Source organism: Plasmodium vivax, chromosome 12 (assembly GCF_000002415.2).
Source record: "Plasmodium vivax chromosome 12, whole genome shotgun sequence".
NCBI classification, from domain to species: domain Eukaryota; phylum Apicomplexa; class Aconoidasida; order Haemosporida; family Plasmodiidae; genus Plasmodium; species Plasmodium vivax.
Genome location: NC_009917.1, coordinates 2,953,563 through 2,969,558, shown reverse-complemented (window position 1 = coordinate 2,969,558; position 15,996 = coordinate 2,953,563). Strand labels below are relative to the sequence as shown.

At 32.4% G+C, this 15,996-nt stretch overlaps 4 protein-coding genes across 4 annotated transcripts; 1 reads left to right on the top strand and 3 right to left on the bottom strand.

Moving 5' to 3' along the window:
* Window positions 1-1,685: 1,685 nt before the first annotated feature.
* On the top strand, window positions 1,686-2,192 carry PVX_118675 (hypothetical protein; the record flags this gene model as incomplete). The annotated part of the gene is made up of 2 exons (XM_001615978.1): window positions 1,686-1,850; window positions 2,010-2,192. 2 exons carry the CDS (start codon window positions 1,686-1,688, stop codon window positions 2,190-2,192), a joined length of 348 nt encoding a protein of 115 aa, XP_001616028.1.
* Window positions 2,193-5,199: 3,007 nt separating this feature from the next.
* On the bottom strand, window positions 5,200-6,906 carry PVX_118670 (hypothetical protein, conserved; the record flags this gene model as incomplete). Its single annotated transcript, XM_001615977.1, has 1 exon — window positions 5,200-6,906. The coding sequence occupies one exon, from the start codon at window positions 6,904-6,906 to the stop codon at window positions 5,200-5,202; it is 1,707 nt and encodes a 568-aa protein (XP_001616027.1).
* A 3,259-nt stretch (window positions 6,907-10,165) lies between these two features.
* On the bottom strand, window positions 10,166-11,040 carry PVX_118665 (hypothetical protein, conserved; the record flags this gene model as incomplete). The annotated part of the gene is made up of 2 exons (XM_001615976.1): window positions 10,166-10,597; window positions 10,705-11,040. 2 exons carry the CDS (start codon window positions 11,038-11,040, stop codon window positions 10,166-10,168), a joined length of 768 nt encoding a protein of 255 aa, XP_001616026.1.
* A 3,432-nt stretch (window positions 11,041-14,472) lies between these two features.
* On the bottom strand, window positions 14,473-15,996 carry PVX_118660 (tubulin, putative; the record flags this gene model as incomplete). Its single annotated transcript, XM_001615975.1, has 1 exon — window positions 14,473-15,996. The coding sequence occupies one exon, from the start codon at window positions 15,994-15,996 to the stop codon at window positions 14,473-14,475; it is 1,524 nt and encodes a 507-aa protein (XP_001616025.1).

The following is a 15,996-nucleotide window of genomic DNA, read 5'->3' as shown; positions in this document are numbered from 1 at the left end:
TCAAAAGGTGGCATAATTACAAATTGCAGATAGCAATCGCATGCGTAGTTTCATTCATAGCTGCTTAGTTATCTCAAGCGCAGCGCGTTTCAGTTGTGTATATACATATATGTATATTTAATTATATAGGCATATGTTTTTCATATCTTAGAACAATTCAAATTGTTCCGTTTTCCCTCGTCCATGCAACAACAAACCGCATTCTTACGAAAAGCATATGACAAAAAATAGCCTTACGATGAAAAAGAAAATGCTATAAAAAAACTCGTGGACCTGCTAAAAATGCTAATATTTCCTTTTTTAATTCTGCTATTTCGCATTTTGTTCATACTTTTCAAATTCTGTACATTTCATGCACTTCAAATTAATGCTACCATTTTTTGTTCATTCGTTTTGGAGCATTTGTACGTTGCCCATTATTCTTCCTCATGAATATAACTTAATGTTATATTTTTTTTTTAAGCGCTCTTTTTTTCATGAAGATTCCTGCAGGTCTTTTTACAATGCTTCAAATTTATTCACATGTCATAAATAGTGAATACTTCTTTCATTTTATTTTTCATGTTCCTAATTTTTTCAATATAAACAATAAAAAAAACAAATTATGGACGTAAAAAGATCAAAATAGTGATGCTGCAGAAATGAACTTTTTATTATAAATAAAACTAATATTCCTTAAGAAGGCATATAACAAACCGGAATGCATCCTAAAATCGCATTGCCAAAATACCATTAAAAGTTGGCGCTACTACTGCTGCTACGTAAAGGTAATTATGCCTTACATAACTCTATGCCCAATGCTACATTTTTATTTTTACCGTTGCAAAATCTTTGGTTGCAGACAATTATTCTATTTCGTACGTTATAATTAATCGCAAAAAAAAAAAAAAATAAATAAAAAATGGGAATTCCTACTGGAATGATATTATGCGCATTTGCTTCATAAAATTTTTATTTCAACAAAATTGTATTTAAAAAAAGTTGAAGACAAAAAAAAAAAAAAAAATACGAATAACAAAATTTTAGCAGTTCCGAAATAATCTATTGAATTTAAAAAATTTATTATTTGTATTCGCCTTCTTAGCAGACCTTTTTTTGTGGTTAATTGTTCTATGCAAAATGTATATTTCTAGCATCAATTAAATTGCAATTTAGTAGTGGTTTAATTTGCCATCTTACTGTTTTGCCTTAGCATACTTTTGCAAATTTCAAAATGAATAATTGTAAAATTTTAGTTCTACTTTTGTCCCCAATTTAGGCAAACTTATTTAATAAAATAGAACTAATACAGAACATGTAACTTGTATTTTTCTTTATATTGGTGCATAAATCATTTCTGCTTAAATCCCCCTTCGCCATTTAACTTGAAAAGTATTAAAACCGCGTTACTCCATTTACTGCTTCAATAAAACGGTAGTATATTCTCTAATTTTTACATTTTTTTTCACCATTTATCTATCTTTTAAGTAAGAAAAATAAAAACAAGTGAATGCTATAAATTGTAATTGCTAACTCTGCGCTTTTACGAATTAAAATAATTGTCTACATGTACAAAAATGACACAGAATAATCTTATACGAATACTATATATACATGTGCACAAAAAAAAATTAATAACATTTCACATCAATTTTAATTTGTTTTTTGTTTTTTTTTTTTTTGATTAAAAGGTACCCTTGTTGAAAATGACTTCTGATATTAACTCCTTGGCTGGAGAAGCCTTAAAAACCATTAAGGACGAATTGCCTACTGCAATATCAGCTGATGAGGCAGCTGCAAATTCCGGACTCATACTCGTCTTAGCTACTACCCTTATGGTTATCTACATAGGATTGGTCTTCGCCGTTGGGGTAAGAATAAAGGAATGCTTTCCTTCGGCATGGTTGAATAATGTCCCAAAAAACTGTTGCAAAATGTGTGCACGTATTTATACATACGCCTCTTTATTATATATACCTGTACATATTACATATATAATGCGCAATTTACCTTTTCATTTACCGCCTCAGCTTCCTGTGAATCAAGAGGAAGGAGCAGCTCCCGCTGAATTTATTGATTTGCCTATAGACGATATACCTCACTCTGGTGCCGCACAGGAAACCTTTGAACAGCCCGAGATCAACCAATCCGACGAATCGGAAAAGGAAAAAAAGGAGGAAAAAGAAAAAGAAACAGATTCTGACGAAAATTAACAAAATGAAATAAAAGCAACTACTGACGCGTTCATATCTGCCTGCCTTTCAAATATTGGTGACTTCTAATCAATCAGATAGCTCAATACACAGGTGAAACTTGTTAGGCAAAGCTTTTCCCATCGTTACAATAACCCGATCGATCATCAGTTATTTTCCCCTTTGAAGTGTGCACGAATGTAAGACTTTTTTATTTACAGATGAGTATATTCCTATCAAACTTAACACATAAATGCACAATGGTTAATCCCTGCGTCAAACCGTAAATTTGGCTGGCGCTCAGATTATCATATTGTGAGCTTTCACAAAATTGTGAACATATATAATTTTATGTTATGCATACATAAACTGCACACGCATCATAACTGTTATAAAATTTTAGTAAAATAATGCTTTGCTGTCTCTTTTACCCTTTTTAAGGTGGGCAAAAATGAATGTAAACTGTTCATGCTAATTTAAGTGGATTGTGTTTTTTTTTTTTTTTAACACATCTTTTTCTTATAAGTTTTCTTTAAACAATTTATGCTACATTTTACGCTTTCATTTTCATTCTAATTTTTTCCAAAATGGAAAACTTATAATGTTTTTAATACCCCCCTGAATATGCAAACAATATAATTGTATATGTTATGTACCCCCCACACAAATCCAATCATCATTCGGGGTAATCCTAAAATGATAACAAAATGATTAATATTTTCACTTTCGATGAACGTGATGTCTTATGGGAAAAGCCCATTATGATAGCAACCCCCTTTTCAGGTTCGTCCTTACAAAGAAGTGTTACATATTTTACGTGCACAAAAATGGTTTTCCCTATTTAATCACCCTTTCTGTTTTCTCAGCGCACATTTGTAAAACGAATATATATTGCCTTTCCGAAATGATATATCACCATTTTCGTGTTATAAAATTGAAGCGTGTGTTAACACAAACCGGGTTATGAACACATGTATGAAACAAAAAAAATGCGCCAACATATAAACCCCTTTTGACATTTCAGAAATTTTCTCTCCACCTTCTTACATTTCACACGTATGAATGAAACGCTTCTTAACACATTAATGCGTGAGAATTATATGCATTCTACTTTTTATGCACTTCACCTTTTAATGTGCAGTTTCTTCAGACATGATGCCAATTTAACCGAACATATAATTTATATTTAAAAAGGAATTCCTTTTTAAAAACTGTATGAGGGCATTTTAGGCGGGTAAAAATTGTTCATTATGTGGTATATATGTGTATTTATTTCGTATAATTTATCCTCTTCAAATTTCTTCAATTTTGACATTAATTAATTCTCTGATCTTATTTTTGTTGGTATGGGGGGCTGGCCCATTTCATGACCTCTATGGAGCAACACTGTACTGACTATTTTTTTGCCAATCATTTGCGTCATAAGCATGCCGAAATTATTTACCACTATACTTGTAAATTTTCTCTGATAAAGCGATACGTTCCTACTTTGTACTTCATTTATATCACCTTTTTAGCATCTTAACGAATTCGTTATTATGGCCAATTGGTTTAAAAAATTCGCGTATAATATATAATCGCAAAAGTGTTCTTCAAAATTAAAAAATTTGCGTGCGAAGCTTTTTAAAAATATTTATAATATGCGCAATATGTGAAGTAAATTTCATCACCATATTTAAAGCATTTACACTTGGGAATTTTTTTCCACGTTGATTTTTTTTTTCCAAGAAATGAATATGCCCAACAAGAGATGCAAGCATGTATGGTTTAAATTTCCTTTTTTTCTTAACAAACATTCATGAATAACTTTTTTTTAATCACAATTATTTCTCAATATGTGTTTAAATATGTGCAACTGGGTAATTTTTCCTATATGGCTGAACTCTGTAAAAAAATTTAAACCCATTCTCCAACGTGCATCACCACAGAGGATACATTCATCACATTGTGTTTTTTAAAAAATATTGAAACATTTTCAAAACATTTTTTATGATAGGATGTACAAACTCGTTTCACATTATTTTAAAAAAAAAAGGCAACTCATACATAATGCGAATGGATAGCAAAATTTCAAATGCGCTCAGCTCATTTACAAATGAGCAAACAATTTGTTTTTCTTCCCTGTTCATCATAAAAATTGCGCACCCTCTAATGCAACTTTTTCCTGCACATATATATGCCACATTAACCGATCAAAAAATTAAGATCATTTCTTTTTATTTATTATATACAAATTGCAACATTTCTTTTACTGTTCCATTTGAACAAAATGCATCACAAAGGGATCTCACCGTATATTATTTTATAGCCATAATTAAAATAACGCAGTTCTGCTTAAATTAAGGCGCGTACTGCAAAATGCTCCGTGCGGACTATTTCACTACATGTGTTCATTATGATAAATTAAATCTGACTTAAGTAAACGCTCAACTGCTGTAACCTGTGTGCAAAATAAAAAGATAGTTGTTGCATCCTCCATAGCAGATAAAAATTGTGCGTCTTATAAAGCGCAAATTATGCACAAGGTACATTCAGCACATGTTCGCTTTCATTTAAAGAAAAAATATTTTTTTTAAGAGATTTTTTTTAAAGACTTTTTTGGTGGAATTTTGCTTTATACCTCTAAGGCATAATTTTTATCTTATAAAACATACTCATAGAAAAAACATATATTTACTGTACATTTTCATACTTTTTTAAGTACACACGGAATTGTTAAAAAGTACAAAACTAAAAGCGGAAAACATTAGCTCTACAAACATTTTTAAAACGTTCAAAAATTTCAAAGTGTAACAAATTATGAAATTAAGAAAATAAGAAAAAAAAAAAAAGGCAACAAAGATGGTCTTATTTATCTTACAAATGTAGAACAGAATAAGAATTACTTTTCTTTCTACATTTCAAAATATTTTGATAAAGAAAGTTATGCTGTAATATGTACAACAAACAAAAGAAATTGCAATGATTTATACACATTTTTCATTTTGTTTTTATTTAAACCCTAAATATATAACCACATATCTTGTATTCAGTGTTTAAGCAACTCTTTCGCCTTATTTAATGTACGTTCTAATGAAAAGATTGTTTTAACATAATCCCCAAGAAGATGCTCCTCATAATTAGTTACCCTATCTTCACAATATTGAAATTTCGAAATTAATTTACCTATATTATACATTATACAACATATTTGATATCTTACCGTTAAATAATTAAAAATGGGTACTATATCGTCAGTTGATTTCAAACGTGGGTAAAAACCACCAACATTTTTATATGTATCAAAGAATTTACGACACAACTGTGAATTACTTTCCATAAACTCTAGTAAAGCTATTAAATGATTTAGCATACCTGAAGTATTATAAAACTCCCTATATTGTATCACACCTTTTCCAACAACTTTAATTTTTAATGGCTTAAGTATTACAATAGAGTAACTGGTTACATAATGTAGACATGTCAAAAGAATAACATCCTTATATATAAAATTTTTAGGCAAAGAAAAATTTTGTGAAAGAAGCATTGAATCTTTCTTAATTTTAAAACGTTTTTCAGCTAAGAGAGATAATGTTTTTTTTATATGAGAAATATTCTTATGTTGGTAAAAAATTATATCTCTTAATTTCCTTCGTTCGGCAAAATTCAAATGCCTAAAGCAATTTATCACAGTTAATCTTTCAACTACATAAGTATTTTCCACATGTCTTTCTCGTATAGCCCTTATTTTTGGATCTTCAAAATTGCAAATTTCACATTGCTCCTCAGATAAATATGTTCCTAAATTAAGACCAAAATAATGATCAATGTTAAAAGATAAGTTTTTTGAACCAAGATACTCCAACAGAGAACCACTGCATGCCTGATATTTAATACTTTCTTTGACATATAAATGATTAACTTTTGCCAGACTTAAATTACCCACCATAGTATTATTTAAAAATTCAAATAATGGAATATTCATGTAATCATCAAAATATAGAGTGTCGCGTAATTCATTTTCACTTTTCAGATCAAAGTTTTTGTCTGCTACTCCAAAAGGCATACGAGGATTTTCAAAGTCAATGCCTTTCGCCAAATTTAATGGATAATCTTTATGCACTTGAGAAATTTTTTCTACTGTGTTTACCCCTACCTTTATATATTCCTCTATTGCTTCTTCACCAATTTCGACATTCATATCATCACATTCCTTTAGTACACGTCTAAACTCATCTAACTCGGGGTCATTAGTTTTTTCAGGCTTTTCTTCTGGTGCAACTTTTGATGATGATACACTTGAAGTTGCTCCCTTTTCTTGTACTTTTTCCGTCTGTTCTTCTTCAGAGCTCCCCTTGTATTTTTTAATATCTTTTAATTGAAAATGTGTTTGTCTTAAACTTAATCTTCTTTTTCTTGGGGATGTCTCTCCAGTTTCCATTTCTTCTTCCCCTCCAACTGCCCCCATTTCTTCTTCCCCTCCAGCTGCCCCCTTTTCTTCCGCCCCTCCAGCTGCACCCTCTTCTTCGGATTTCTTCTGTTCCTCTTGTTCCTGCCCCAAAGCCTGAAGGGACAAAAGCCTTATAACTTCTGTCATAGTATCATCATCATCATCATAAGAGCCTTTCCCATCCCCTGATTTTACACCAGAATCAGGTTCTTTTTCAGCTAAAAATACTTTTCTCACACATCTGTTTCGCATGAAATATGTATGAATATAGACTAAGACTATGGCCAATTTGTAGAAATATTTCATTTTAAAAGACATTATATGCAAAAAAAAATGCAGTAAAAATATAACAATTTTATCTTCTACAACAATGTAAATATCACAGTTCCACGCTCTTCTATCGTGTTATTTGCATTACATGAGAAAATTAAAACCTTAACTGCACGTCATAAAATAATCATAGCAAAAAATATGCAGTAACAGTTAACTATAGACACAATTAGTATCCATTCATGTTCAAGAAAAAAGTGAAATGTTAAAAGGGATGTTTACACTAAAATGAGCATGCTAAACAACCACATGAAAACATTAACTTGATCACATTTTATTTTTGTACAATGAGTCTACTTCAGCACTCTTATGTTACATTCATGTTTATATATTTTTGTTTTCTGCACCAGTCAGGTATCAATAAATTTATAGGCAGGCAACAAAATTCTACTTGTTTTGCCTTTTTAAATCGTACCGCTTTCGTTTTACAGGATTTTTCATTGTTGATATGAAAAACGAACTATCCTTTTTTCTGTTTTCAAAATTTTGTGTTGTGTACTTGTCAAGTGTTCTTAATATGGGCGGGAATAAATCATTAAAAAAATTACATAACACGATAATAAAATGAATAGCAACTATTAACTGAATTTATTCCCATGTGAAATTAAATCAAAATGCATGGGAAAAATGTGCTATAAGAATACTCGTCTGCGAAGGATTTAAAGAATTCTGTTCATGGTTTTAGGGGTCCTATAAATTATATAAAATAAACCAGCGTTATTTGAGGCATGCAGGCATACGAAAATGTAAGGGTGTTGTACATGTGTTGATGCTTCAGTTAAAATAAGTTGAAATTTTTTTTTTTTTTACAGCATATGATATGTTTCTTCTTACATTTAATCCACAATTAAATGATTTGAATGTATACTCGCCCAAAACGCTTATTTTTATTCAAAAAATGATTAAATTACATCTTTTTTTTTTTCCATATAGGAAAATCGATATGCCCGTGGTTCGCATGTATGTGGCATTAAATAGACCTCTTCTCATGATTTATAATTTTTCTTGTAAGAAAAAAATTGAGAAAAAATAACAGATTAAAGATCATTTTTTTCTCATCATTTTGTGTCAATTTAAATGTAATTATTAAAGGCTGTAAAGAGTTTTTTTTTTTTTTTTTTTTGCTTATACAATGTCATAAGGAACAGCGCATTTTTTTATATACTCACAGAATAGTTCTTACAGGAAAAAAAAAAAAAGCTTTACGCTTCAGCATGCAATTCCTTTTTGAGCTGATAATAGCAGATTCGTCCCAAAATAAAGAATATACCGTTTCTACTGTATGTGCCTCTAAGAAGAGCGTTTCGAAATTTTTAAAATTCGGACACTCACATCCGCTTGGTATATATGGACTCGCAGAACCTCATCTTCTTCAATTTTAACATGAGCTAAAAATTAAGAAATGGAAATCAGGATAAAATACATTTTTATGCTACACTAAACCAAGTTGCATGTAAAATGTGATGTTGTTTTGGGGGGGAAACCATATAATGGGAAACTATCCGTACATGTGCCCTTTTATCAAAAAAAACGCACCAGGAAAAAGGCTTTTTTTTAGCAGGAAAGTGTAGAAATAAAAGCATATTGAACCATGAAAATGTTTAGAAGTGAGGAAAAATTCGCTTTCATCATCATGCTCCTTTACTTATCTGCAAAAAGGATTCTTTTTTTTTGTGCACATGAGATTGCCCCTTCTGCTATAACCAGCCAGTGAAGCAATTGTTATTTTTGAATAATGGCCACGACTTATGTCAATCCATTTGTATATAACTTGACCAATTTACAGTTAAGTAACATTTGTATGGAAAATGTTAAGTTAAAACTGGGAAGAACAAAAAAGTGTATTCAAATGGGTATAATGGAGGAATCTTTTGTCTGTAAACTTATCCCCCAACGAAAGAGAAAATTTTAACGAATTTCTTCTCACAGAAATGTTATGTTACCATCTTTAAAAAATGAATAAACGAAATGTAAAATGGAGGACATGCATGTTGTAAAACACTTAAAAAAAATACCTCAATGTAAAAATATTCAAATTTTTTTCATTACAAAATAGCTCTTATTATATAAGCATATAGTGAGGAGTCTCAAATCATTTTATGCCCTAATTAATTTGTTTTAACTGCCTTATTATTAATACGCTTATTCCCTTAAAAAATAAACCAATTTATTTAAATCGATAGCGCATACAACACGTTGATTACACATCTTTTAAAGATACATAGTGCACATCACAGCATTCATGATGAAAAGGCTGCTTGGGAAATGTTCCAATACAGACTCAATACGAAGCCTTCCTTCTTTCATTTATCACAAATGATAATTTACAATCCTAGAAACACCTTTGAACAGAATAAAGACGCACTTTCTCCGATTCTAACCATTTCACCTCTTTGATATTATCGACTATGTTTTACTCCTATAAGCATACCGCAAATATAATTACGCCGCCGTGGTCTGTCCAATTTTACGCATTTTACGAAATGTAGCGGAGTAAAAATATAAAAAAAAACATGCCCTTTTTCAATCAAATAAAATATTTTCTTAAAAGGAAGAAAAATTTCATAAGTTTTCCTTCCTAATTAAATGCAAAACTTAAATAGTTTGACCACTCGTTAGTTTCTCCCCAAATGAGTTCTACATATAGTAGTTGTACCACGCATAACTGTGCCCATAATTAGAATAAAATTACTCGCACGCTGAAGCGAACGAGGAATAACGTACATCTCATTCCAATTGGCACGTTTTTTTCTAACATTAAGACGAACCACTATTTCGTAAAAATTATGTGAAAAGATTGACTTAATAAAAAAATTCATTTGTTTTACTATTTTACACGTTAATTTTTAAAAACATCAGAAAAACAAAATGTCTTAATGTACAATAATATACAATGGGAAAAAAAAAATACTTATGCACACTTTAGAACAATTCGAAAGGAAAAAAAAATCCTTTCCGAAATGCTGTGCATTTAAGTACTGTTTTCAAAATGAAAATGATCGATGATCAATATTTAAGGGAACTCTTTTTTTCGTTCCTTCGGGCATACGTAAAATTAATATACAAAATTTTAGACCCATGCTTTATTTTATTTATGCTACATTGGTGAGTAAAAAATACTGAACGGTTAATCATTTTCTGCAAGAACACTTTTTGAGTATCAAACGGAAAATGCTCCATTTTTACATATAGAAATTATAAGGGATAGTTCACAACGTGTGATATATTATTACTATTAGAATCTCATTGCACTTAAAAAATACGGATCAAAAACTGAACTAGAAGGATAACGATCTTCCCCCTCGTCCTTTTTATCTTTACTTGCACCATCTTCCCCCTCGTCCTGTTTATCTTTACTTGCACCATCATCCCCATCGTCCTTTTTATCTTTACTTTCACCATCATCCTCATCGTCCTTTTTATCTTTACTTGCACCATCATCCCCATCGTCCTTTTTATCATTACTTGAACTATCATCCCCATCGTCCCTTTTATCATTATTTTCATCAACCTCCTCAAGACTACCTTCTTCATCATGATAACGAATTCTCCTTGCTCTTCTACGACGTTTATTTCTCTCATTTTCGTAATCTGCACTTAGCAGCCTCAATAGTTCTTTTAATTCCCTCTCTTCTATTTTTTTATCTTTTTTAGTGTCACGAATATCCTAAATGATGCATTAAAAATGGATAAAAAATACAGTTAAGTGTATATAAGGTTTATTGAATAATTAAAAATGAACATAAAAGCATAAAAACATGAATAGCTTCTTACCGTATATATTATAAACACCCATATGGCAATTGAAATAAGGAGAAATATTGATAAAAAAATAGGTACAGCAGGGTTAAACGGAGGATCTGTAGGGGTGGTTCCATTTGTGGTAGCACTCACATATGATGGCTGAGTTGTATTACCAGTAGTACCATTTGTCACAATCTCTGCAATAGAGCTAAGGGTTGTGTTTGCCGCTTCTCTGATGGCTTCGCTTAATGTAGATGTATATCCTCCTGTTCCATTGGCAGAAGTCGGAATGGACGTGGCATTCTGAGTACCATTAAACATACCCGAAACAGCAGAACTTAACGCATCAGTAAGGTTCTTTCCCATTTCTGAACTTGTAACATTTCCAAGTGTTGTATTTAGTGATTCAGTCACAACATTTTGTACTGTAGTAACTGCAGATGTAACTGCATCTTCAACAAGGGAAATACTAAACGGTGTACCTGATGTAGTTGAAGTGGTAGGTAATCCACCAGCTGTAACATTGGCAAGTCCGTCTGTAGGTAAATCTTCGACCAAAGGAGAACTAACTGGTGTGCTTAATGGAGTAGAAGTCGTTAATAAACCACTACTGCTCATATTAGAAACTGCACTTTCAAGTAATCCTCTCAATGTGGTAGTAGTGGATCCTCCTGGGAATCCAGGTGTAGTTAAATTTGGTTCAGCCATATTTCCCAATTGTATTCTTAAATAGATATATGTATGTGTGCAACTCCTGATAAAGAATATCCACCACTTCGTTCTTCAGTTCCGTTTGTAATAATGCAGAATATTTCAGAAGGTTGTTCGGTATTAAACTAATTCGAAAACCACAAGGGGAGAAAACTCCAGATTGTGAACTTCCCCAACAATGTCAATACTAAGTAGCATAAATGTCATATCTTCTACAGAGTTGTTTTCAATTTTTTTTCAATTTTTTTCAGTTTTTTTTCTGAACTCCACCAAGTAGTATTTATCCTACAACTTCGGAAGGCACAATTTTGTGTGCTTGTTCGAATGCCCGGAACAAAATGTGGCGAATTCTGCAGTGGCCCCTTCGTTCTTTCCTTTTTTACAGGGTTTCCTTGGAAGTCAAAAATGATCAAATAAACGGATAATTCCACGCAGTAACATGTAAATTTCAATTTTATATACCACAAGGGCTTCGAAACGCACGTTTTGAAGTATATTTATGTTTACATTTATACTGCATGTACATGTAACGAACGCGTTACTGAATTGTTCTGATAAAATGCATATTTCACAAAATTGGAAAAATCACCTTTGCTTAATTGTTACTATTTATCATACACAATATAATTTTTTAATTTTCAAAGATTTGTAAAAAGAGCATAAAAAAATGATGCAGAAGAATAATTATGTAGCACTTGCGGCTTTTTCCTTCAATTCGGGGCTTAAATAGCTATGTCTGCAAAACGCTTACGCACTTAGGAGTATAAACACTTAAAAGCAGCACTATCGGATGTAGAATGCTTTTGCGCATTAACCACTTATGTTTCGCCCGTGCCACTAAATATGACCAATTATTGACATATTTGTGATCAACCTGTAATGGCCCTGCACCCCTTATCCCATAACCTTAACTGTTTTAAGTGCTCTGTGTGCACTTCACGCTGTAGCAGGCTTTGCAACTGAAAAATGTTTTCTGTTTTTTTTTTAAGTGCTTTCTTTTTTTTGAGCCTTTTGTGCGTTTATTCTGTTATATGCATTCTTCGTTCCCTTAGTATGCCTCGGGATTCCATATTCAATCTGTTGACCTTTAAAGAAAAAGTCAAAATTGTATCCTCTTGCGCAAAAATGTAGAAGGATAAAAATGAAATGAATCAAAAAAATCGTTAATGAAAAAAGTTCCTTTTCCTGCTTTAGTTTTTTTCGAGGCTTTATTCTTCTCCGAACACGGTCAACAAGGTTGCAAAAAATGAGTCATATTTTGAGAAGGGAGCAGTATCTTTTAAAATGTTGCAAAAAATATATATGCGCTTAATAATTAATATAATTTCCTCAACATGCGTAAAGCTACATTCAGAGTTTGTAACTTCACCTAGACAAATGAAAATACCCGAATGAGTGGCATAACCCAAAAGTAAAATTGGTGCCTCATGAGGTCCGTTTTTTTTTTTTATTAACAAATTTCAAGTGTTAATCATCGTTACGCTATTCGGATCATGTCAAAAATGGGTCGATTCAAACGATAAAATTTGGCCCATAAAATGGCACCCCTCCGTTTTAAGCATCAAGTCGAAACATTCGTTTCGTTGAGCACTTACTATATGGGCATGCGTGTCTTCCATTAATTATTGACAAATCCATTTCGCTCACATGAATTGTACGTTAAAAGAACGCATAAGTTTTTAATTAGCACATTGCGGGGGGTTATTATATGGTATCATTTATGCCGAATCGGTTATGCCCCTTTTAATAGTGCATTTATGGGAACAGATATTACCTCATATTTTTCAGCGCTAATATGAAGTGAGCACTTCCTCATAATACAAGGCATTATAACCCTTGCAGGAAAAATGTTCACTTGGAACTTTTTCCCTTTTGCGCCTCCCCCGGAAGCGAAAATTATGCATGTTATGCATGTAGAACGAACAATGTTTTGTTCAAAAAAGGGCACCACACATAAATGAATTAATCATATCCTCTCCGTTAATACACATTTTGGAAAAATGATAAAATAACTCTATATATGTGCACGTTAAAGGAAATCCTTTTTTTTTTTTTTTTATGTCATCCAAAAGGGTTATGCCAAAAAACCAGGGCTCAACCCACATACAACACTGCAACGATTTTACCAATATTTACTGCCAAATTGCGTCGTGCTTTTCTTTTTTTAAAGCCATTTTATAGTACTTTCACACGGTCACTAATTAATTAAGAGTTTCTCCCTTTTCAAAATTTTCAATTTTAACCATAACTGGATGGGCATAAAAAAAGGTCATCCCTTTGATCAACCGCTAAATATCATTCGTATTTATTTTTGCCCCCCAATTTAGTTGCCATGAGTGACCTCTCTTCCACTTTACAAAGGAACAGCGTAACGCTTAATGGCAAGGTACTTCCACTCCTCTGCATGGTATTATTGCACATCTTTGTGAAAGCCTTGTTCGCGTTTGTTCGTTTTTGTCTCTTTTGTTGGTTTCTTTTTTTTGCACATAGTATGACTTGCCTATGCGTAGGCAAATTGCCCAAAATGCTTAAAGAGAAAAGGCAAGTAGTGGGCACCTACTGCAACATAGCGTACCTCCATTTTAAATTCATTCATAACCTACTTATCATTTAACACGCGTTTTAAAATGCAGAACAATCCGGTGAACCCCTCCTCTACGCATTAACGCGAAACAGAATAAACAATAGCAGGTTGCTCATTTGTAATGACCCTGCTACTTTGATGATGCTCCCATATATGTACGTACACGCGCACATTTACACCACCCCAGTGTTGTGCCTTTATTTGATAGACTTGCCTTTTCTTATGAACAAAAATGCTGCATCTACGTGGACTTTCATTACTCATTAGCCTTAATTTTTTTTAGCACGTTTGACGAAAAAAGGTGCAAAATTGTTATAAGGTGGCAAATATAAACGCATTATAACTAAAATGTACAGTTTTTACACGGAAAAAGTACAGCGGGGGAGTACTCCAAATAGTGCTGGCCGAGTAAGCACTTGGGCCAATGCGCAAACAAACGCGCGCACTTCTAACTCTATGTGGTACCCCAAACGAACGAGCACACTTCGAACCCGCGTGGTACCTCAAACAATGGGCCTACTTTTAAAGTCAAACCAGTTGGCACTTCTATCATACTTGCTCATTTTAGGCCTCAAATAGTGCGGACGCGCGCTGTCTTCACTGGAGAAGTTCTCTCCCTTCACCTTCACATCCTCCTCCTCCTCCTCCTCACACACGTCATACCCCAAAATGTGGATGGTATTTTTATCTAAAAATTTAGGTGAACAAAATGAATTTTTCTGAATATAGCTATATTCATAAATCAAATTTTGTATTTTCTCCTTAAATTCTAAAATGTCATCCATCGTTAGATACTCCAAGTAGTGGTGCAGGTGTGCCTTTCTTTTAAATAACTTATTAAATCTTTCCAAAATTTGCAAAAAGGTGTTTCGTATTTCACACGAATTAATTAGACACAGCAAGCTATATGGCTGGTTTAAAGGAGGCACATTACATAAGCCTATTTTGGTGGCATCTTTATTGTACCGTAAAATATTCAAATTATTCTTCGTTAATAATATATTCTTGGTAACATCTGAAATGTTGATATTTCCCCTAACTAGGAAAGCCATAGACAAACTGAGACCATCCTTGGGGTTGGCAATAAGCATTTGATTATTATGGTTCAAAACATTTTTAAATAAATGATCGAATGTTCTAATATTTTCCGTTTCTGTGCAAGGGCTCAAAGATGATAGCATAAAATTAAAAAAAGGGTAAGGAATTAAATTTGTGCAAATTTCATTTATATCTACATTTAATGAGCCTTCAAATCGCATAGAACTCGTTAAGTTTACAATTACGTTAGCCACTATATTATTCATCTTTGAATAATCATTTTTGTCATTTTCTCTATCTCTATCTTTATCTTTCATTCTTTTACTATTTAAAATGTTTAGCAGCGCATCGTTCGAAACGGGTAAAACGCAATTCGAAAACTCGTGAATTTTGGTCAGGGCAAAAAAGCTATTATACGGAGATGTTATCACATCATCGCAAGCTGAAGGAAATACGCAATTGCTAAATTTTATCTGTTTATAATTATCAGACAGCATTTCTAAAATGTAAGAACCTAACCCAGAACCCGTTCCACCCCCTAATGATGATGTGATATAAAACGATTGCAGCGAATCACATTTTTCTACATTCCTTCTAATTATGTTGTCAATTAAATTCCCATACATTCTTCCATAATGCATATACCCTTGGGACCAATTATTTCCCGCACCCGATTGTTGGGTAAAAATATTATTTTCGTCAAAATAGGAAGAAAGAGAACTTTTCATAATTTCATTTGCTACCCCTGTTTCGGTGTCTATCAATATAGCCCGTGCTTTCAAACTTTCTTTTTGATTTAAATTAAAATTTTCGCCCTCATTTTCGAAAAAAGAAGTCACTGAATCGTTCATAAAACTGTATTTTCCTATTAACTCTTTTTTCTCGTTTATTTTTTTATTCAACTGTTCCTTAATTGCTACAGACCAAAATTCATGTCCGAGCTGATTTCCGCACTGTCCCACGTGTAAAAATAAAATTTCGCGCACCAT